This window comes from Ochotona curzoniae, unplaced genomic scaffold, assembly GCF_017591425.1.
Source record: "Ochotona curzoniae isolate NIBS_2020 unplaced genomic scaffold, NIBS_Ocur_1.0 scaffold_461, whole genome shotgun sequence".
NCBI classification, from domain to species: domain Eukaryota; kingdom Metazoa; phylum Chordata; class Mammalia; order Lagomorpha; family Ochotonidae; genus Ochotona; species Ochotona curzoniae.
The window spans coordinates 2,665,244-2,687,776 of NW_024467120.1; the positions used below are offsets into that span (position 1 = coordinate 2,665,244).

General features: G+C 44.8%; 1 protein-coding gene across 1 annotated transcript in view; it reads left to right on the forward strand.

Moving 5' to 3' along the window:
* Nucleotides 1–22,533, forward strand: part of JARID2 (jumonji and AT-rich interaction domain containing 2) — a 214,402-nt gene that overhangs the window by 87,959 nt on the left and 103,910 nt on the right. Inside the window, exon 2 of the mRNA XM_040967725.1 lies at nucleotides 4,994–5,129. Coding sequence (XP_040823659.1) covers nucleotides 4,994–5,129 — 136 coding nt within the window. The remainder of the gene's footprint in view (nucleotides 1–4,993; nucleotides 5,130–22,533) is intronic.

The following is a 22,533-nucleotide window of genomic DNA, read 5'->3' on the forward strand; positions in this document are numbered from 1 at the left end:
CCTTGCTGCAGGGGGGGACCAGCATGCTCTGCAGAGGTCGTTGGAGGGTTCATTTCCAATGGATAGCAGCAACCTACAAGGTCTGTCTGCTGTTGTAATGTTTGTTGTGTTAAAACAGTTTTGTTTTTTTTTTTTTAAGAAAAAATCTGGTTTGAATACAGCTGGCTTCATTTTTTTGTGTGTGCATTGTGTTTTCTGTGACGTGTGCAATTTTTGGTGGTTGTGGTTGTTAGTGACATTTTTGGACTTTGGAATGCTTGGAGAAATGGAATTGTCCAAATGAGAGCTATTTTTCTTTTTGTTGGATGCTTTCTCCCACCGGTTCCTGTGCTGTGGGGCAAGAGATTCGAATCAGTGTTTGCCCTGATTTCCTGTTCTCCCAAGGAAAGGAAGGTGCAAAGGCAGGATTATTGTAGCTGCAAGCTGAGATTGTACCGGTAATTATTGCCACCAAAGTTTATCCTAGTTAGAAACTCCCTCTTGTATAATATGTGGGTCCTGCCTCATCCCTGAAGATGAGGCTTGTGAAAGATAAAGGTGTTAAGGTGCTGTAGTTCAATAGGGCTTTTGTTTTCATCACTGAAAAATCAAAGGTAGGATTTCTAAGGTTGTACTAATACAGACTGAATTTGACAGTAATGATGGCAGGATGTTGGAGGCATTTGTCTTGCAGGTTTCATCTCTTTTCCTTTGTTATGAATATTCTGATGGAAATTAGAAATGAGTTTAGAAAAAACTTTGAGTGAAGTATAGCAGTGCTTCTGAAATCCGTGCTTAGGGATCACTTGCGCATGGTTTGTGAATTAAATCTGTGTGTTCATTTCTAAGTGGATGCCAAATGGCTGAGGCCCATGATGTCTATGGGCCACAATTTGGAATGACCAGGATTTGAGTTTTTGGAGAATAGTCAGATGTGGCTGAGCTCCTTTATGGAGCTTGTTGCAGCAATAGGGTTCTCTTGTTTCTATTTATTTCTAACTGTCATGCAAAGGTATTATGGAGTATGACATACAAAGTTGATGCCTGACTAATTGCGATTTCTGATCATGGGCTAGTTGATTATTTCAAATGATGGCATGTGTCTTATACATAAAAAAACCTTTTCCTTTCGCATCCCTGAATTCTGTGTTGCGCTCTCTAGGAATACAGGGTGGATGAAGTGCTTGGTTTTGCAGAGCATTGCAGACCAAGTCGAGAACTCTTCCTTAGTGGTTGCCCACCGTTGTTGCTGACTCCATCTGAGGGATGTTCTGCAGTGGTCGAGAAAGAACGGAGGGGCAGCCTGGCTCATGAGAGCCTTGAGGATTGCTTAGGATGCCAGTTGGTCTTAAAATAGCACATTATGAATAGTAAGTGGATATGTATTATCAGTTGGCAGTGCAGGAGAGAATCCTGGGGAGCTCGAGCCAGTACAGGATGAGAGGAAAGAGCTGCACGTTTAAAAAAAAAACTATTCTGTGAATGATTGAATTGGTCTATATTCATTGAAAATAGTGCAGATTTGTGCTGAAGAGGCCACTGGTTGATGCTTAGTGAGAGCCGCTTCTCTGTAGTGTGGAAGCCTGGTTACCTTTGTAGCTGGGCGATTACTGACTAGTCACTGTGGGCAAGTTAGTTGCTAGCTGTATAGAGAGAGAAAGATAGTGATTGAGATTTTTCATCCAGTAGTTTACTCCTCAAATGGCCACAATAGCTAGTGTCAGACCAAGCTGAAGGGCAGAGCCTGGAAATCCATCTGGGTCTCCTACATGGTGGCAGGCAGTTCATCTTCTCTTTTGACCGTTTTACTTAGGGCATCCTGGATGTCTCTTGAGGTTAGATGCTCGAGGGAAGACTACGGCGTGTCACTTGAATTGAGTGCTCTTGGCTTTTAAGGCTTTTTTTTTTTTTTAAATAAATCAGGCATGTGTCAAGGGCTGGAGTACAGTACCAGTGACTGAAGTGTTTCCTGACTCCCTGTAAACCTGTTTCAGTCCCCAAATGACACAATGGCCCAAACTGAGCTGAGCCAGGAGATTCCTCTAGACCTCACACACGAGTGCAGGGGCTCCTCTCCTGCTATCCAGACCATAAGCAGAACTGGGTCAGAAATGAACCATCCAGTACCCAAACTGGCATCTGTAAGCGATGCTGCTGACCTCACAGAGCAGAGTATTAGCTTGCTGTGCCACTATATGTGTTCCTTGTTCCCTCCTCCCTGCTTCAATGACTGATTCTTAAAAGATTTATTTATTTCCGTTAGGAAGGCAGATTAATAAAGAGAAGAGACAGAGAGAAAGATCTTCTGTCCACTGCTTCACTCACTTTCTATGTGCTGCAACGGCTGGAGCTGAGCTGATCCAAAGCCAGTTGCTTCTGCCAGGTCTCTCCCGCACAGATAACAGGGTCCCAAGGCTTTGGGCCGTCCTCAACTGCCTTCTTTGACCATAGACAGGGAGCTAGGTGGGAAGTGGAGCATCTGGGAAATGAACCAGCACACATATGGGATCCAGGCATATGCAAAGCGAGGATTGAGCTACTGAGCCATTGTGCTGGGGTCATGACTGATTCAGACAGCTACTAAAGATTAGAAAATACGAAGGAAACACTTTATGTAGTATGTTTGCTTGATTTCTACTCGTATGTCCTGGGATATTTTCTAGCATGGTCATTACTTTGAGCCATTACAGAGTGAGGGTTGGATGTCAGTACCTTCATTCTGCTCTTCCTGTTGTACAACTGACAGTTTGGTGTTTTGTATAGGCACACCTTTGTAGTCTGCAGCGTTGCAGCAAGTGCAAAGTTGAGGTGCTTCTCCCTGGCCCTGAAGTTGCCAAAGCTGTTTTCTTTTGGATATTCTGATCATTACCTACTGGTGGATATTTCAGGATCAACCTCACAGAGCCCATTTATATTGTATTGGGTTCGTGTTAAGCATTAGCAACAAGAAAGATATCAAATTTGGATCAGTACTATAAATTACAACAGAACTCTTAAGTGTGTTTGTCTTAAAACAATTAACATGTGTAATTTGTGTCCTGGATCTGCTTCCCCTGTACTTAAAGCACACTACAGGTGCAATGAAGCTGGTGTGTCAGTAACTAGATCATACGCATGGTGTTCTTTGCAGGAGCTTTCATCTAAACTAGATTATATTTTTAGTAGACATTGGTTTGTAGGATGTAGAAGTCAGTTTGAAGGCACCAGCATGCACAGGATGCTGTAAATTGGCACAGGAGCCTTCCACTGAAAGCTTCTTGGGGGCTTTATAATTTATAAGCTGTGTACGTCAGAGACAGGGTCTGATTGGAGATGAACCGTATGGGAATCAGTACCTGGTGGTGACGACAGTTCTGAGTGACAGCCGTAATGAGCCTCTGGCTGCCAGAAAGGTGGATTTTGGCCTAATAAGCAGTGACTCCTATTGCAGCTGATTCTGTCATCTAGTGCAACTCGGATGCTAGGGAGAGTTTCAGGGAAACTCAAGGGAGAGTAGCCTGGAGCTCTGTTGTGCTTTTCGTATGTGGCATAACCAAATTACCTGCATTTTAGTGGACTGGATATTTGGATTTCTTTAATGAGTCTGGTGAGAATGCTGACATTTATCTTGTATTTGATCATGTGATTGTAAGATGACTTAATGATTTCAGCCAAGAAGCAGTTTGAAATTTCTCCTCTTCCTCCTGCCATGTTCAGGCAGTGGTTCCTGGCTGCTTCTCTTCGCTTCCTGTCTGTAGCTTCTTTGGTTTTCCCAGGATCCTGACCAGGAAAGCAGGATGTACCGTCTTTGTCTGGAGGTGCTGCCTAAGAAACGGAAATCTTAGCTTGGCAGGCCCACATAAGTGGCAGACATCTGAGGGAGTGGCCAGTCTTTCCCTCCTTTCTTGAGGGCCTTTGGTTCTCCTTCTTTTAGAAGCTGGAGATTCGCTCTCGTTGTAGGAAATCCTGACAGCTTAAGGAGAGTGCAGCTTACGTTATTTAGGGCTTAGAGCCTCTATGTGGTTGGATTTCTAAGATGTAGTTTGTGTTTATGCAGACTTTAGGAATTTAAGTGCTGGAAAAGACTTCATATAATCCAGCCTTCTTCAGGAATCTCATGAAGATTTCACAAGATCTGCAAGTGTCAGCAAGGAAAAATGAGTTGTTTGGTACAACCCCAGAACAGCAGGCCCGTGTGTTGTGTTGTCTGAGGTATCTGCTTTTATTTCAGTGAAAGGAATCTGAGCACCCATATCCTCTGAACTTTAACATGGCAACAAAATTTCTAAAAGAGTGGTACTTGTGTCTTCAATTTAGTGTACTCACTTTGGGAAATTCCTGTGAAATGTTTTAGTATAGACATAGTTGGTGGAATTACTGCTGTTTCTGTAATTTGACAGGGCAATTAATGAGAGTGTGTTTCAGTCACTTTGTTGGGTGTTTGTTCAGATGGATTACTTTGGGACTGGGTCGAACAATACTTACTCAGTGTCTGTTATGAGCTGGTTTTGGATCTAACCTTGAAATGCTGCTTACAAGAGGCTGGAAATAATAGGATGAATAGGATAGAAGAGATGGAAATGGAAAAGGTTACTGCCTGATTTGATCACTGCATTTATGAAATATTTAGATGTTGAAATATGGTGCTTCATTCTGAAAACCATATGGGCGAGGGCAGGTGTTTGGCCTAGCAGTTGGGCTGTTTATATCCCATGTTGGCATCCCTCGATTCAGCATCCACTCCTGACTCCAATTTCTGGCTAGTACAGATTCTGGGCGAGGCAAATGTCTCTTCTAACTCACAAGGGACACAGTTCTTGTGTTTCTAACTTTCGTCGTCGAGGTCATTAACAGGCTTAATCACTGTGTCTGTCCTGTTTCTGCATGCCGCTCAAATAGGGAGTTAAATAATTATAAGTTATATGTTAATCACAAATTTTAGAAAAAGAGATCATTTTGTGTGTGATTATTTACTTCTATCCTTGCATTTAGGTAATTCTCATGTTCTCCTTTTCTTTTGTTAATGTTTCTCCAGGATGACAGTGATGGGATTCCATGGTCAGAAGAAAGGGTGGTACGTAAAGTCCTTTATTTGTCTCTGAAGGAGTTCAAGAATGCCCAGAAGAGGCAGCATGGGGAAGGCATTCCTGGGAGCCTGAAAACAGTGAATGGTGAGTTGGCATTTTCTGGAAACAGGCTGTCCTTATACATGGTCTTATTGCTGAATTCATCATGTGCTGGCTGCTTGTGCCTATTGGACCTGACACCTAATGGATCTGTAGCAAGCTGTGAATGTTGTGCTGTACTTGCAGTACGTTCATGTACTATATAATGAGAAAGATGCTTTAGTCCGATCCCTAGGTTTAACTTGGAATCCTGTCTTGTAGATTTTATTATATACCCAAGTATGTTGGAGAAGCCTTTGATGATCTTGCTAAACATGGAGTGTTTTTTTTTTTCTAAAGCTTACTTAGTTGATTAGGGTACAAAGGGTCAGGGGCTACAGGAAAGTGGGTAATACCATTGTACCTACACTAATATCATCATTTTTTCACTGTATCAGGGGTCAGGGGAGAAACAAAGGGAAAAGCCCCACCCAGCCTCCCACCCATCTTACTTCCCCGATGTGAGGCACACTCTGAAGGTCTTGCTTAAGAAGTTTTGATAGTTCAACAGTTCTGAATTGGTGCCGATCTCGTCTTTCCAATCATGATGAAATCTTCACAATCTACTGACTCACATAGGATTTGGAGATCAGCAGTTCAGTTGGAGGGATCACCTAAGAAACTTAGTCTGATGTGATCCCAGACCTGATTCTTGTGTGTGCATGCCAGTACAGGGTCTGTCACAGATCGTTGTCCCAGTCAGTTTATGCACATGCTAGTCGTTACAATTGCTGGGTCAGTTCCGTGTCCAGCCCTGTCATCCGCTTGAACCAGTGGGTGTTGTAGTTCAGTGTGATCCTGCCCACTTCATACTCTGTCCTCACGCAAACCAGTGGGAGCTGCAGCTGAGTTGGGGTGACTGCCCATAGCCCCTACCAGGCCTGCTCCCTACCCTGGTTCCCATGCATGCCAGTATGCACCACAGGCTTGTTCAGTCTGGCCTACACATCCCATTTAGCTCTCATACTTGGAAATGGATATTGAAGCCTCGTTCAATCCAACCAACCTACTATCCAGTCCACACACATACTGGCAGGTGCCTTTCTGTCTAGCCACCCCTGCGTCTGTCCTGGTTTTTGTGCTCTCCAGTGGGAGTGGTTACCCACAAGGGAGGTGCCCACTATTTCCCTACCAGACCACTCCCACTCCCGGATCATGCGCTTTCCAGGTGGTTCTGTGGTTTGACTTAACAGAATTAGCCCCAGTGCCAGCCTTTGCCATCTGATGCTGTGGTAAAGCCCAACCAACCCTCACCCACTCAAATTTTGCTTGCACCAGTTGAAACAGTCAGCCCAATCTGGCCCTTCCCCAATCTAGCTCCCATGAGGCGCACAGGTGTTGTAGCCCTGCCTAGTCTGGTCTGCCCCCATCCCAACTCCCTACTCTCCAGTGGGAGTGGTTGTCTAGCAGGGGAGCCCACATTCCTCTGCTGGCTTTGCCTCCTCCCCCCTAGTTCTCATGTGTGCTGTTTGGGCACTGCAACCACATCTGGTACGGCTCACCTCACCTTGGCATTCCTTAATGTGCACTGGTATGAGTTGCGACGAACCTGGCCTGACCCACACTCTATGCTGGTGCTCGGATTCATCAGAGGTTGATGTGAATGGGTTCAGCCTGGTCTTTCCTCCTGACCTATGCCAAATGTATGCCAGAGGGTATCTTTCTCTGGCCTGATTTGGGTTCTCCCTGTCATGGTTCTTGCACTTACTTGCAGGGACTGTGTCCCAACAGAGGAGTTTCCCAGGCTCCTGTATCAGAACCTCTCCCTATGCCAGGTCTTATATGTGTACTGCTGGTTCCATGGGCCAGCCCTCCTTGTTGGCCTTCATTCTATTCCAGTTTTTACTGTTGGATGTTTCAGCCCAGCCAGTGCTTGTCCACATCCAGACACTGCTCACACATGTCTCAGGAGGAGCAGAGACGTAGCCTAGTCCGTCCTACATCTACCCACGTTCTCTAGAGCACCAGATGGTGCTGGCGTCTAGTCTGGTTTTTCCTATGGAGATTGCAGCCATATCCAGACCAGAATGCAGCCCCCACTCTGTTCCCTGCACTCTTCCTTTGAGAACCCCAATCCAGCAAGAGTGTACTCTCTCAGCTCCCCAACCAAGCCTATTCCCAGCCCTTGGTTATGCTCTGACCCAGCTTGCCGTAGCCCCTCACCTTTCTCACCCTTTGCCTTTGATGCTGTGGTCTAGTATCCCTGGCTCATGCACACCAGTTGGAGTAAGAGCCTAGTTCAGTATGACCTGTGCTCCATCCTGAATTCTGTTACTCCTTGTGAGTTGAAGTTTGCTTGGCCCTGCCTGGTTTGCCCCTTTCCAGTCGCATCTCCACTCATCCTGCATTCCTGTTTTAGGATACACTTTCGGGTGCTGCTGCCTTGACCTACCCAGACTGTTGTTGGTTCCTTTGCTTGTAAGAGATGGCAGGTGCCATGGTCACACCTAGCTCAACCCATTGCCATCTCAGCTTGTGAGCTAACCAGCAGGACTTGTATTTCCACAAGTTTGAGTCTGCTCTTCCCCCACAGAGTTTAACCCTGGACCAAGTTCTCTCGCATGTTGGTTAGTGTCTTGATCCTGCCAAGTGTGACTAGTCCCACTGTTCTGCCACCTAGTCAGGTACTGGTACCTAGCCCTGCCAGCAGGCCCCCATCCATAGCTTTGGTGTGGACTAGTGTGTGGCAGTCAGTGATGCTCTATGCTAACAGCCCATCTTAGGATTCCTAATTTGGGCTGGTGAATCAGTCTTTCCCAAATATATATCCTGGACATCCCCCTCCAAACCACCAGGTCTAGTACCCACGCTTTCCATAAATTTTCATGATCCTGCTGCTGGGCATCACCCAGAATTCATCTCTCACCTACACTCACTCTGGCCTTATTCATGGGTGTCCCTAGCCAATAATTACATATTCTAAAAACCCCAGAGCTTGCCACTGGGCAGCCAGAGTTAGCCTGGCACCCAATATGCACACTGGCCCAAAGCCTAGTGTCCTACTCAGTCACCTCCTGGCAGCATTGACTTTGGTCTGAGTCCCCAACATTTGGTCCGACCTGGCTGGGGCACCCCCCAGCAGCTGCTACAGTGTGGTGAGCTGCTTTTTCCCCAACTCCACGGTCTGGACGAATTGAAGGTTTTAGTTTTGGTCTTGCTGTTGGGTATGGTAGCCTGCTAATCACATGCTTGCTTCATGCAGTCAGGGTAGGCAAATTGCTGCATGGCAGTAGGGACCTCAGATTTGCTGAGTCCATGGAAGCAAACCTCTTGAAACTTCTCAGAGAGCTTTGAAGCTTTGGTGAAAACTTCCTTCTGAGTTTATTTTGGTATCTACCACCGCCACCCCCCCGTAAAACGTTGTAAAAATTATTTTTATTTTCCTTATTTCAAAAGCAGATATTAGAGGAGAGACAGAAAGTGTTCTATCCACTGGTTCACTCCCCAAATGGTTGAAATGGCCAGATCTGAGCCGATCCATAACCAGGAGTTAGGAACTTCTGCCAGGTTCCTACATTGAATGCAGGAGCCTAAGAACTTGGATCGTGCTCTGCTGGTTTCTCAGGCCATAAGCTGAGAGCTGAATTGGAAGTGGAGTAACGGGGATAAGAACCAGCGCTCATGCAGAAGGCCAGTATCAAAGACAGAGGGTTAGCTTACTGTGCCATCAGACTAGGTGCATCATAGGGCTTATCAAGAAGTGGTGGATTTTTTCATGGTACTGTAATTTGTTGCTGATGTTTTTGTTGTTATTGTGTGTATTCTGCCTCATAGCAGTTGTTGACCTTGTTTCATGCCTTCCCATCTACAGAAATGTATAGTGATAGAGTACTGGGGTCTATCAAATAGATACCCCCAACAGATATGGGGGTATAGTGGAACACGCATCCCTGCATCCAGATGAAAGATGGAATCCCACTGAAACTGTTTGACATGTGTAGACAGTGGCATGCTGGACTTGTCTGTACCAACATTGTTGCGGTACATTTAAATAAGAGATTGATAGAGTTTTGATTACTTAAGTAGGACTGCACTATTGTAACAAAATGGGAATAATCTGAAGGGGGTGAGAGTTGGGGATAGAATCCCCAGCGATACGAAATTGTACCACGTAATTCAAAATTCAAAATAAAAATGTGTTGAGATTGAAAAAAGGGGTAGTATGAATCAGATTAAATGATTTCAAAAAATGATTTTGAGGTTGCTCAAAGACTGAGCAGTTCTATTATTTTAGGCGAAGTGGGTGATTTCACCCAGCCTCTGGAGCTCTGGTTAGTTTCTTGGAATGCTAGAGAAATAGAAATGAATTGTCCATTTCCCAGCTTGTACTGTTCTAGATCTGTGCTCTAGACTTTGTTTTAGGAGAGTTCACATATATAGGATCCTTGATAGTTGGCAGGAGTGCCAAATGCCATGTTCCTGTCTTTCCCTGTCTACTTGGAACCAGTGCTTGTAGATGCACCTGGTGCTTGCCTGATTCTGTAGAGCTGTGATAGGGTTTTCTGAGATTAACCCCCTTCAGCCACCCGCACATCTCTCTGTTTGAGTAGTTAATGCATGGCTTCAGAGAACAGTCTCCAGTCTGTATCTGACTTGGCTTTGCGGCCCAATGCTCAAGCTTGAGTATTGTGGACAGGTTAGGTGAAACTATTACAGCTTGTGCCCTGCAACCTTGATCCAGGCCTGAGAAGCCTGGTCAAAGGTTTAAATTTGAAGGAGACAAAAATGAAGTGGAAAATCAGTTGTAAATATAGAATTTATGCCACCATATATGGATTTTTTTTAAGGATTTATTTTATTTTTATCGCAAAGTCAGATCTACAGAGAGAGGGAGAGACAGAGAGGAAGATCTGCTCTCTGAAGATTCACTCCCCAAGCGACTGCAGTTGCCAGTGCTGTGCCAGTTCGAAGCCAGGATCCCGAAACTTGTTCCTCGTCTCTGACGTGGGTGCAGGGTCCCAAGGCTTTGGGCCGTCCTCGACTGCTTTCCCAGGCCACAAGCAGGGAGCTGGATGGGAAGCAGGGCTGCCAGGATTAGAACCGGCACCCATATGGGATCACAGCGTGTTCAAGGCAAGGACTTTAGCTGCTGGGCCATGGTGCTAGGTTCCATATATGATTTTCTTAAAGGAATTGTATCTTTTTTTTCCCCCTTTAATTTGTTATCTGTCTACCACTTTTTGGTCATATAAGAAACTCCAAATCTTAAACCTGTTTAGAGGTAATTGCTTTACATTGAGCATACTTTTTTGAGTAAATGATGAGACTGTCAAGGGGATGATGAAGAATAATTTTCTTGGATAGCGTCCTAGCAGAATAGAGCAAAACCTGTTGCTGTTTTAGGAATGCAGTTATAATAAGGAATGTTTATGCCTTAATGTTGCTTTAATTTATTAACAAAGATTAAATAATCTAACCGTTCTTAATCGAAAATATCTGTGTGTTGAGCAAGAATTTTCCTAATATGCCTTGGATTTAATAAACATGGGTGCATATCAATGATTGAAATGTTAAGTTCTTCAACAATTAACATTTGAGTCGCCAGCAGTTGGTTATGGTTCGTATTGATGCAGTTCTTACAGCGCCTTCCTAGTGAAGGTCACTTTTTGTCATGGTCGTTTGCTCTTCACCCTGTCGCAGAATGTCTTTTACGTAGAGATACTGGAACTTGGGCCTCTGTTGAGCTGGTGAGATGCTGGTGAACATGCCATTTTCTGCTTCGTATTGCTGTTTTTGGGATTGGCGTCTGTGGCTTCCTTTCTGTTATTTTGTATGATGGATTTCTGCAGATGTTCTGAGTAAACATGCCTCTTGGTTTCACTAGTTAAGAAGTTTGAACTTGTTTAATAACTTCTGTCTTTAAAGCAGCTGACATGTTAAATTGTGTGCGTTGCGGCTCGGGTTGCCTGAAGCACGGGCAGTCACAGTGTGCCTCATGGGAGCATGTCCTGTCTTACAAGTGTACGCGGCTCGGGCAGGCTTGCAAGGGCGCGCCTTTCAGAGAAATTTGTAATCACAGCAAGTATCAAGACTTCCTTAGACTCATACAGATGGCCGAGGGAATATTTCTAATGACTTTTCTCTGTATGAACTTATATAAAAGTATGCCTCTGTATCACTGCAGTTTGAAAGACGGCGGCAACAGGTGTCCAACACTGTAATAGAATAATAACTGAGACAAGCTGCTTAGAAAAGAGTCTCACTGGCTCTGGTCTTGGAAAAGGTGTGTGATAGATCATGGATGGTAAAAATGCGTGGATGACAAGGAAACTGAAGCTAAGCCAAGGCTTCCTGCCTGCCTGCTTGCCTGCCTGCCTGCCTTCCTCCATCCCTTCCTTCCTTGATTCAGATTGCCTCTGTTCCTTTGCAGCTGTTTGGGGAATGCCTTTCTGTAAATCTGCCTTTGAAATAAATACAAATAACCTTTTTGTACGAAAAAACCCAAGTTGACATCACTTACATTAATGTGATTGCCATTCCTTTGTGAGGACTGAGCAGTTCCTGTGTGTGAAGCAGTCCCTGCTTGTGTGAAGGTGTAAGGGTGCGTGCTACTTAGAGCAGAGTTCTCAGCCTCCTCATTTCTGGTGGTCTGGCGGAGTCGTCCTATTCCAAGCCAACCCAAGGTAGTTGAGAGTTTTTTAAGTATCATAAAATCCATGTCATCTACATATTTGCTGTGTTATTCAGAGAAACTATTCTCATGACAAGGTCTGCATAGACCCATAGTAGGTCAGTGGCAGAGCAGATTAGAATTCTCTACGAGTCTCAGAATAATTTGTAGAAGCTTTCCCACCCCCCTCAAAGCAGCACTGTCTTTGGAAGGAGGTAAATTCAGATTTGTTTTCCTCCTCTGGGAAAGAAGTGTGCAGAAGAGGGTGTTAGCTGTTTTGTAGAATGAGTATGGTTCTGAGCTTTTCAATTGGTAAATGAAAAGATAGAAGGACTCTCATGGTTCATAACCCTGCTCTCTTAGACACACAGATAAATTAGAAATACTCTTAAATATCCTACAGGCTAGAAATCACGTGAGCAATGGTGTACTTCTGCTAGCTTTTAGCCTTTGGGCCAACCTTTGAATTTCAGCTACGGTAACGTGTATCACCCCTGGTTCCTCCTTACCATGTCCAGTTTTGAAGGAATAAAGTAATTTTTCCCCTAATTTGATAAACCCCCATCCCTTTTTTTTAAACAGGTGCATGCATTCTGTTAACACAGTGAAGGCATAGAAATTTTAATCCCCCAAATTCCTGATGCTATGGAGTAAAACCCCCATGCTCTAAAAATCAAAAAGTGTGAATGAGTATAAATTAAAAACACCAAAGCCATTGATTAAATGGTCCTTTATTAATGGCACAGTATTTGGATTGAGAGTTTGTTGGGATATTTGGTTACCTTAGTTACTATCCCTTTGTAAAGGGGACATAAGCTTTGCGATCTGGCTTTCTTTAAACTGTTCCAGAAGGACTGTGTATTTGTGACCTTCCCCTCTGTCTTGTCCCCTCTGAGTTGTGCTTAGCTGCTCCTGGGTGGCTGCGGTGTGTTCCCCAGGGACCGCTGCTCAGCTGCCTTGCATGCAGCCCCTGCTGCTGGCGAGGCAGCCAGGTTTTCTCTAACACATTGGTCCTCTGTTCTAGCTGAGATGTCAGACATACTGCTGAAACTAAGCTGAATGAAATGAGAGGCAACTGTTTTGTTGTAAAGAAACCTCATTTGCTTAAAAACAAAACTATTTGTCCTGGGAAAAGGTTCCTTTGTGAAGGCTACATCACTTTATCTTTCTAGCTTTGTTTATTCACTGAGTTTTAACCTAAGTAAACCAGGAGGCATTTCTGGGTGTAACTTCTGTATAGTCACTATTGATATTTCTAGTATTTTGGAAGACTGCTAAAATTTTTATCTCATCTCACTGATGTATCATGTATTCTATGGATTGGTAAATATGAGTGAAAATATACATGAGGAAGTAAGGTGTCTTAATTGTGAGATGATTTCTACTCTATCAGACTTCATGTGTTAACCTGATAGAAATACGTGCAGCTTGATTAGATAATCAGTCATGTGGTCCTGAGCTGGTCTGAGGTGAGGAGGCTAGCAGGGAGGCAGAAGGCTGCGTATTGGCTGGTCAGGAGCCCCCAGAAGGTTCCTGTGGAGCTGTGTTCCTGCAACTTAAAGAGGCTTTGGAGCTTTTCTGAGCACTGGCTCAGGATTAGGGGAGGATATTGTGGTGGCCTGGTGGTGAAGTGGCAAGTTGGTTTTTGAGGGGATTGTCATGGAAGCTTTCTGTGGTGGAACCACCTGTCCTTGTCTGGCACAGGGGCTGTTTTGTGCAAAATGGAGGCTTGCTGGGTCAGGGAAGGTTGCTTTTAGGTATATAAATATGATGGTTCATTTGACCTAGCAAGAAATCCAAGCCTTGATGAGGAGCTTAGCTGGGAAGAATGGATCAAGACTGATGTGGACCTGAAATCAAATATAAATGCACTGTGGTGCTGCACTTCGCAGTTTGCTCTTACTGTGCAGTCACCTTGTTCCTGCCTCCCTCAGTCCCTTTTGTGTCATGCTTTCCCTTTCCCATACATGTCCCCAAGGTGAGGTCCCCTGTGTCGGACAGACGGGGGCTGGTATCAGAAGGGATGCCTGCGCTTGAGTCAGGTCTCTTTCTTGCTGTTTTTCATTTCTCATGGCTTGGTGGAAGCCCAGCTTCTAGCGGCACTGAAGGCAAGCAAATGAAAATTTCTTTGTGAACTGGAATGCTTTTCCAAGTTGGGTGCTCTCCTCAGAAGGTCCTTGGTTCCCTAACTCCCTGCTATACCACCCTAGATGTTTTCCTTTCTGTTCCAGCAGTTACCTGACACTGCTAGCCATTCTTATCATTATGCAAATAGCTGTATATACGCAGACCTTTCGTTCACTGCCTATCTCCTGTTATTTGTTTCTTCTCTTACTTTGCAGTCACGCTCATTTCCAGAAAATGTCTAAATGTCTAAATGTTTTGTCTACTTACATTATTTTTTATATGCTTGTTAATGTTCTGTCATTCTCCCTTATACCCCTTAAGTAGGGTGACTTTACTAAAACCAATATTAAATGACCTTTTTTGCCAGATTGTGGTTTTCTGCCCTCCGAGCTTTTTTTTTATTTTAAACTTTTCATTTATTGTCATTTTTTGGAAAGACGGCTCTTCCATTTGATTGCTCACTTCCCAAATGCCTTTGACAGTTTGGGCTGTGTTAATCTGTAGCCAGGAGCCAGGAATTCCCTTGTGGACACAGCTCACCTGCTTGGGCCCCTGCTCCCTCCCAGGTTGCACATTAGCAGGAAGCTAGTCAGGGTTAGAACTGAGACTGGGATCCAGCATTCTGACTGTGGGATGTATGGGTTCCAAGTGCTACAGTAGATCTTCTTGTCCTATCCTTGGGCTTTAGTTGCCTTCTTGGCAACATTGGCAGTGTTTTCTGAACTGCACACTTGTGTGCTCTTGTCTGCTCAACTTCTCCATTTTTTTTTTTCTTTCTAGGCTAACGAACTTCAGGTCTGTAATGAACTCTTCCTTTCTAATCTGGTTCCACTCACCCACCATCCTTGTCAGTAACTGAAACTCTTTATTCTAGTCTCTCTGGCCAAAAAACCTTGAGAGTCGGCTATTTGCTGTCTTTGTGTTCTGAATTTGACCTACACTACTGTTGCTGGGCCGAGTTGTCAGCTACTCTAGTGTGGGTAGGTAATGCAGCCTCCTGTTAGAATCTGCACGTTTACCCTCCAGGTGGCACAAGGCTTTAAGCAGGTGAATTAGTGCATGCTAGGCCCTGTTCTGATTCTGAGCTATCTGTCCATCTCTCTCTCTCTCTCTCTTATTCATAGGTTTAAAAGATTTATTTATTTCTTGAAAGGCAGAGTACTAGATGGGGGAATTTTGGGGGAAGGAGAGAGAGAATGTGTGTGTATGTTTACATCCACTCCCCAAATTACTGCCATAGTTAGAGCTGATTCAGCCTAAATCCAGGAGCCAGAAGCCTCTTCTGGGTGTCCCGTGCGGGTGCAAGGGTCCAAGCACTGGGACCACATTCTGCCCTGCTTTCTCAGGCACATATACCAGGAGATGGATCATAGTGGAATAGACAGGATTTGAATGGGTACCTGTATGCCAGCCATGGGCAGAGGCTTTAACCACTGTGCCACACCAGCCTAGGTCTTTTCATCTGATCACATGACAACTGAACTTCCACTCTGCCACTTGGAATGTCTGTAATGTCTTTGAGTCTCATCTACTTCTGCTCATTCATTATAGCTTTTTTTTTTGTTTTTGTCTTTTCTGCGGTTTTATATATGCCAGTTGTAGCCTTTTTTTTCTTTTTCAAGATTTATTTGTTTTGATTGGAAAAGCAGATAAACAGAGAGAAGGAGAGACAGAGAGAAAGATCTTCCGTCAGCTGGTTCACTCCCCAAGTGGCCACATGGTAGGTGCTGAGTTAATCCGGAGCCAGGAGTTAGAAGCCTCTTCCGGGTTTCCCACTCGGTGCAGTGTCCCAAGGCTTTGGGCTGTCCCCAACTGCTTGCCCAGGCCACATGCCAGGAGTTGGATGGGAAGTGGACCAGCCGGGATATGAGCCAGCATACGCATGGGATCCTGGCACATGTAAGGTAAGGCCTTTAGCCACTAGGTTACCACACCAGGTCCCCAGTTGTACTCCTTTTATTCTTGCTAAGATCCCTTCTGGATCTTTCTGCTTCTGAACATCGGTGTAACATCATTCTTCTTTCTATCCAGATGACTGCTCATATTGTCCTCTTGCCTGAACCAGTTCCTCCTTGAAAGTGTTGGTAAAAGCAATGCCTGCTTCTGTTGTGCTGTAGCTCAGTGCCTGCCAGTGTGGTGTTCCCAGTGCATGCTGCATTCCCAGCACCTGTCAGACCCACCCTGCCCCCCTCTTCAGGTGTATTTGCTAGGCTGTGGATATTCTGCACTTTGGCAGCTGACACTCTAGGAGTCATTCACTGTGACCCCCCTGTTGGCAGTTTCTCTCATTTTCTGTCCTCTATGGGCACATCTATTTCGGACTGTCTTGCTATAGTAGCATGTGTTGGAACTTCTTGGTCCTCGTTTCCTTTGAACAATATTTTGTTGAATGTGTAGCTACACTTCTTTTTGCGTAGTATAAATGGCAAGTGATGTTTAGGCTTTTAATTTGTGTAACATGAAATACTGGTTCTTTTATTTAACCCACTTTTGTGGATGTGCTAAACCTCTTGCACAAGGGCACCTAGCTCAAAAGAAGAGGGTATCATTTTCAGTTTGTGAACGCAGGAGTCCTGCGTTCAGAACCTTGAGACACAAAGGGCACGTGTTGAGGCAGGCACATGAAGGGAAGTTGTGTTGAGTGAATAAACTCGAGAAGCATTGGTTAATGCACATATAGCTGTCTCAGTAAGTAGTCTCTGTCGCTCCGAAGTTTCTTCATCCCACTTCAGTTCTTTACCGTATAGACTGGTTGTGATGTGGGCCAGCTTTGCTGTCTCAATTGTTACGGTTTTTCTGGTTAATGTGTGTACGTCTATGCTGCTTTCCCAGTGCTAGATGCACGAGATGCCCCTGGAGAGTGAGAGCGCCTTGGGAACTAGGGCTCTCCTAGCAGTTCCTGTGATCTGACAGTGGCATTGCAAGGCTGATATCATCTTGGGGCTCTGGTGAAAGTGTGTTTGTCACCTTGGGCTACCATGGCTGATTGCTTTTCCAAGTGTGGTTGTGCAGTTCTGGAGGTCAGTGTGAAGATCCCTGGCTAGCTCGGGTCCTGGAGATTGTCATCTTCTTGGCTGTCTTCCTAAGGAATGGTGTTCCTTTTGCTGAAATCAGGTCAGAGTGCCACCCTAGGGCCTCGAGGACTGTCTGTGGCCAGAAAGGCCCCTTCTCTAAATACAGTCACAGCTAGTGTTCCGGCTTCAACACTGCAGTGCATAGTAAAGCTGGGAAGTGGTGACAGGTTCACTGTAATTAACTTTAAGTGAATTGCCATGTTAAGCTACAGAATTCTTTTGTGCTAAGGTTGTGATTTGTGATCCTGGAACACTGTCATCATGAGTCAGAAAATCTTGGGAGCTGTTTGACTTTGGCCAAGTCATCATTCCTCTCAGTTTGATAAAATTGAGCATTCACAGGGTGCCAGCCTTCAAGAGACCACATACGTGAGTCTGGAGCAGTCAGTTCAAGGAGCAAAGAAGCACAGCTTACAGGGAGAGGTGCTGCTGATGACTGGCAAGGCCAAGAGTATTTCAGGGTCTCGAGAGATGTTCCAAAGGGCTCTAGGGTTTGAATGATACTGGTCAGGTCACCATGTGTGATGTTGGCATCCCACCACAGGAGTGCTGACTCCAGTCCCCACTGCTCCACTTCAGATCCAGCTCCTTCCTAATGTGCCTGGAAAAGCAGTGGAAGATGCCCCAAGTATTTGGGTGCCTACCACTGAGGTGGGAGACCGAGTAAGGTTCCAGGCTCCTGGCTTTTTGCAACCATTTGCAGTGTGAACCAGAGGATGGAAGATTTGTTGCTCTCTCTCTCCTTTGTGATTCTGCCTTTCTAATTAATAATATATTAATGATAACAAATCAGAAGAATACGGATTCTGGAGGCATGTTTCTTGTTATCAGAAAGTATTTTTGGACTTTGGAGTTTGAGAAAATCCAATTTGTTACACAGAGAACTCTACTCACTTGCCTGAACATTGTGTTATGTGAAGTAGCGCTCTCTAGCCATTTCTACTTGTCAACATGCATAGAATGGGAGGATATTGTTTGGGTCACCAGATGAGCTTATATATTCAGCCAGATGTCTCTTGCCTATGAATAGAATTTGCCTGTCTGTGTTCATTCTTGTAAAATGATAAAACCCCTACCCGAGAGGGGCCTCATGTGTTTTCTTAATCTGACCCATTTCATGCTTTGAACTGGGTGATGTGTGCATTCGTGGAACTTTAATTACTATCAGACTCACCACAATGGACTCGTGCAGTTTGCTGTGCCTTTGAATTTCTTAGATCCCATTTCCCTCAAATTTAGAAGGCCTTTTACTCGGCTTTTGGAAATAACCTGTTATTACTTGAGCCACATTAAATGTTTAGTGTCCTGTATGGCATATCCTTAAAGCCAGAGGAGTGATTACTGGAAATGTTTTGGGGGAAATTACCTTATAGTCCATAAATCCCTTAATTTACAATTTATTCTTAATCTCACCTGCTGCCAAGAGTCTCTGTGCTCAGCTTCCTCTGGGGGGTTTTCCTGTGCTTCTGCAGAGTGTAGAGGTAGCTTCTAAGTAATGTCCTTCCCAAAGACCACGCAGTAATTTAGTCTTTCTGGAGCAGGTGTGGAATGTTGCGGGAACATAAGCTATTTCATATTGACCTGCCTCCCAGGCATAGCTGTCACCTGTGTCAGCCCAGGTTTGTATATCACTGCAAATCTGACCCTGTGTTGTGCCCTGACAGTCATGGAGAGTCTGTCCCCCTCCTTGGGTCCCATGTGTTAGGACTCGCCCTTCTGCTTTCTTCACTTTTCCCCTGACCATTTCATTTCCTAGGATTTTGTGCCCTTCATGCGTTGGTCAAGTGGCTGATTCAGCTTGTTCTGCACATGGGCCTGTCCTACCTTTGTCACCTGGATTACTTCATAACTGAGTTCATGTTTCACTTAGGTTGTTTGGGGCCTTCTGGGTCATGGCTGGCAATCCTGCTGTTAGCAGCAGCACAGCCCTGAGGTCCGGGTCTCCTAGGCTACTGTCTGGGCTTCACTGAAGTAGCAGTGTCCTTTTGCTTAGCTGTGCTTCTCGGCGGGCTCTATATATCCATTGATGAGTGAAGGCAGACCCACGCCTCTCCACTTTGGAGTCTTTTGGCCCATTCTTTTTTGAGTATTCAGAAAAAGTCTTGTACTTTTACAAGCATGTCTTTTATAATTTACACTGTCGTTCTTCTTTTCTTGAATAAATCTGGAAAGTGGATGAGTGCTCCCCTAGTGCGGTTAGGCAGGCGCTGCAGTGCTCCCCGTGTCATTGGCTTGCAGGAAGCTGCTTGGTGCCCATCGTCCAACTGTGCTACTGGTGTTATTTGAAAGGGGCTCATGCAGTCTGCACAGTTGCAAAGTGTTACACTTCTTAAAGAAGATGTGGGAAGGCTCGCAGTTGGTACTTTCTGAAAAATACTGGCACACTTTCCACTCTTGATCTGAATTCCATTTATAAATATAAATGTTGGGGACTTGGCGTGGTAGTCTAAGTGGATAAAGTCCTTGCCTTGCACATGCCAAGATCCCATATGGGCAACAGTTTGTATCTCGGCCGCCTTGCTTCCCATCCAGCTCCCTGCTTGTGGCCTGGGAGAGCAGTCAAGGATGGCCCAAAGCGTTGGAATTCTGCACTCCTGTGGTAATAAGTCCTGCTGGACACTGCGCGGTAGTGGCTAAAGTCCTCACCTTGCATGCATAAGCGGCCCGTTTTCCTTCCAGCTTCCTGTCTGTGACCTGGGAAAGCAATCTAGTTCGGCCCATAGCATTGGAATCCTGCACCCCTGTGGGAGACCTGGAAGAGGCTCTGGGCTCCTGGCTTTGGGTTGGTGCAGCTGCGGCCATTGTGGCCACTTAGGGAGTGAATCATCGGATGGAAGATCATTCTCTCTTTCTTCCTCTCAGTATATCTTTAAAATAAAAAATTGAAACAAACAAACAAAAAAACCAAATGCTAGGAAGTAGGAAGTTGTCACACAGGGTGAGATCGTAATAAAATAGGAAACATGTCATTATGCATGCTAGGACAGTGGACATGTTTTTTGGAATTCTGTCATCTTCTTATCACTGACAATAGAAGTGTAAAGTGGCTGCAAATTGCAGTATATTTCTTAAAAACAAAAAAGAAACGGCATTAGAGCCTTTCTTCCAAAAGCTAAATATAACCTTCATTTTATTTCTTTGTAGATTTTAATAAAGGAGAAAGTACTCATAGACTGTATTTGAAAAGTGTTTTGCTTCCTATTGTGCAAGTTAGCCTTTTTCTTCTTCTTTATCTGTCTTCTATGGTCTCAGGGGCTGGGTGCTGCAATATCGGAAAGAAACCTGTTTGTTACCCTTACTGTGTTTTGCTGTCCCCTCTGTTGAAAGGTCGTCAGATCCCAGAGCCTTCTGTATTCTGGAGTTGACGCTGCTCCGATCCTAGGGAAGCAGGTGGAAGTTGGAAAGGCTGAGAAAGAATGCCGGTCTTGTTCATCCATACATCTGCTCACAACATCACCTTCAGATGCCCCTCTCTGCCCTATCTTATTGTGTATCCCATGCTGGAAGCTTCCAACTGCATGGGTCCCCCCATGGAATAATTCCAAGGGAATAGGTTAAGATCGCCATCAAGTGGCTGCTCTTGGTAGTGGACAAGAGTTTGGTGTCCATACTGGCTGATTCCAATGTCTTAGCTGTTATGTACAAGCTGACTCCAACATTTTTCATTTCCAGAATTGCCCCCACCTTTTTCTTTTTCTATCATGGAGTCTTTATCTCATTGCCTATTTATTTATTTGGCAGGCTACATGTCATGGAGTGTTCTTTCATCTGCTGGTTCATTCTCTGAGTGGGTACAGTGTGAGACTGGGCCATTCTGAAGGCAGGAATCAGTGACTCCATGCTGATCATGGTGGAATCCTGTTAGCCAGGAGCTTGATTGGAAGCAGAAGAGCCGCAGCTTGAATAGGCACTATCACTGGGATGTGGTTGACCTGAGACAGCTTCACCCACGGTGAAAGTCGCTGTATGATCTTTGATTCTAGGGTGGTGGTTGAGGAAGGCGTTGGTGTGAATACATGCCATGCTTTCTTTCCTGTGTCAACTTGAACCCGAGACAGGCTTAGCTGAAGTATCCATGGACCCAGCGGGAGGCTTGGTGGAGACAGTGGGCAGCTGTTACATGCAGCCTGCCTGTACACCAGGCTGGTAGAAACTTCAGATTGCACCGTCATGCTGTAATGTGGGGGATGATCCTGTGGTCCCACCCAAGGTTGAAATGGTGGACAAACCCTACCCCACTGTTGTGTTAATTTCTTCAGTTTCTGTAAGTGAATTGACAGCTTTTACTTGCTGAAGTGGCATTAGCATTAATGAGGTTATTTATTTAAAGTCCTTAGTACCTGGCAGAAAGCCAAGAGGAAGTAGCTGGTAATGAAGTTCCAGATATACATTGCCTAGTTATTTCCATCAAAGCTGTAGTTACACAGGAGCAGTATGTTAAAGAGGCTGCCTTAAAATAAGCCTGATTGGTTGCCTTGTCGTGGATGCATTACCTTGTAATTAGACCACACTGTAGGAGCGGAGAGCAAAGTTGATTGGTTCCTCTAATTTTGCAAGGTGCCTTATAGGAGAAATACAGAGGAGGCTGTACCGGTGCCCAGGCTGAGTGAGTCGGAAGTCTTCAGGGAGCTGAGGCAGAGGTTGCTGCGCTGTCACAGGGTGGATCTGTGCCAGCAGCGTTGCAGGGAAGAGGCAGAGACAGGGGAAGGAAGCTTCTGCAGAGTACATCAGAGAGTGACGAAATGTGAGGTTCAGGAAAAATTAAGGCTGTCTATTTTCAGCCTCTGAGAAGCGATAGAGACTATGTTATGCAACCATTCATTTAGCAATCTGTCATGTTTTTCAACCCGAATTCCTGGATTCCGGCCATTTCATGCAATATTGAATGTATCAAAAAATGTGATACGTTGGAATGGGCCACTGACATTGGATGCTAATTCTACTTCTGCCTGTTACCAGGTTCCTAGGTGGGCTGTTGTCATGTCACTGACTTCTTCCTTCTGTAAAATGATACCCTCACATTCAGTTTTGTTTTGGTGGTGAATAACATTATACTTCCTCTCTGAACTTGGTACCCTCCTTGTGCTGTTGGGACAGGAAGCATTTGGTTGCCTTCTTTTAGAAAAATTTGGAGGAACTGAATGCAGAATCATGAAAAGAAATATACCCTCTGTGCCCATTGTCCATTTGCAGTGGGGTGTGACAAGCAAGATGTGACGCCGGGAGTCGGGGGGTGTTTATGTGTGCCTAGGGAGTTTTAACACATCTATTTTTCACTCTTTCTGTCTGTTGATTCATTTATTTATTCATGTGTATGTGCCTGTAGCCTATAGGTTCCCAAGTTTGAATCCATGTTAGCTTAGGTCCTAGTGGCAATTGATCTGTGATGATTGCTGACACCTGGGCCCTCCCCTTGTGGCCTCATGATCTATAGACGGCCTAAAACAACTTCAAAAACAAATCACTTTTTGTGCATGGGTTGTAAACAGATAGGCTTTCTACAGTTTCAGTGTTTAGAATACTTTGGGGCTCTGTAATGGTGCCATTCTCACTGTTGGCCTTCCATCTTTCACAGAGTTAGACTGATTACCACCACGGA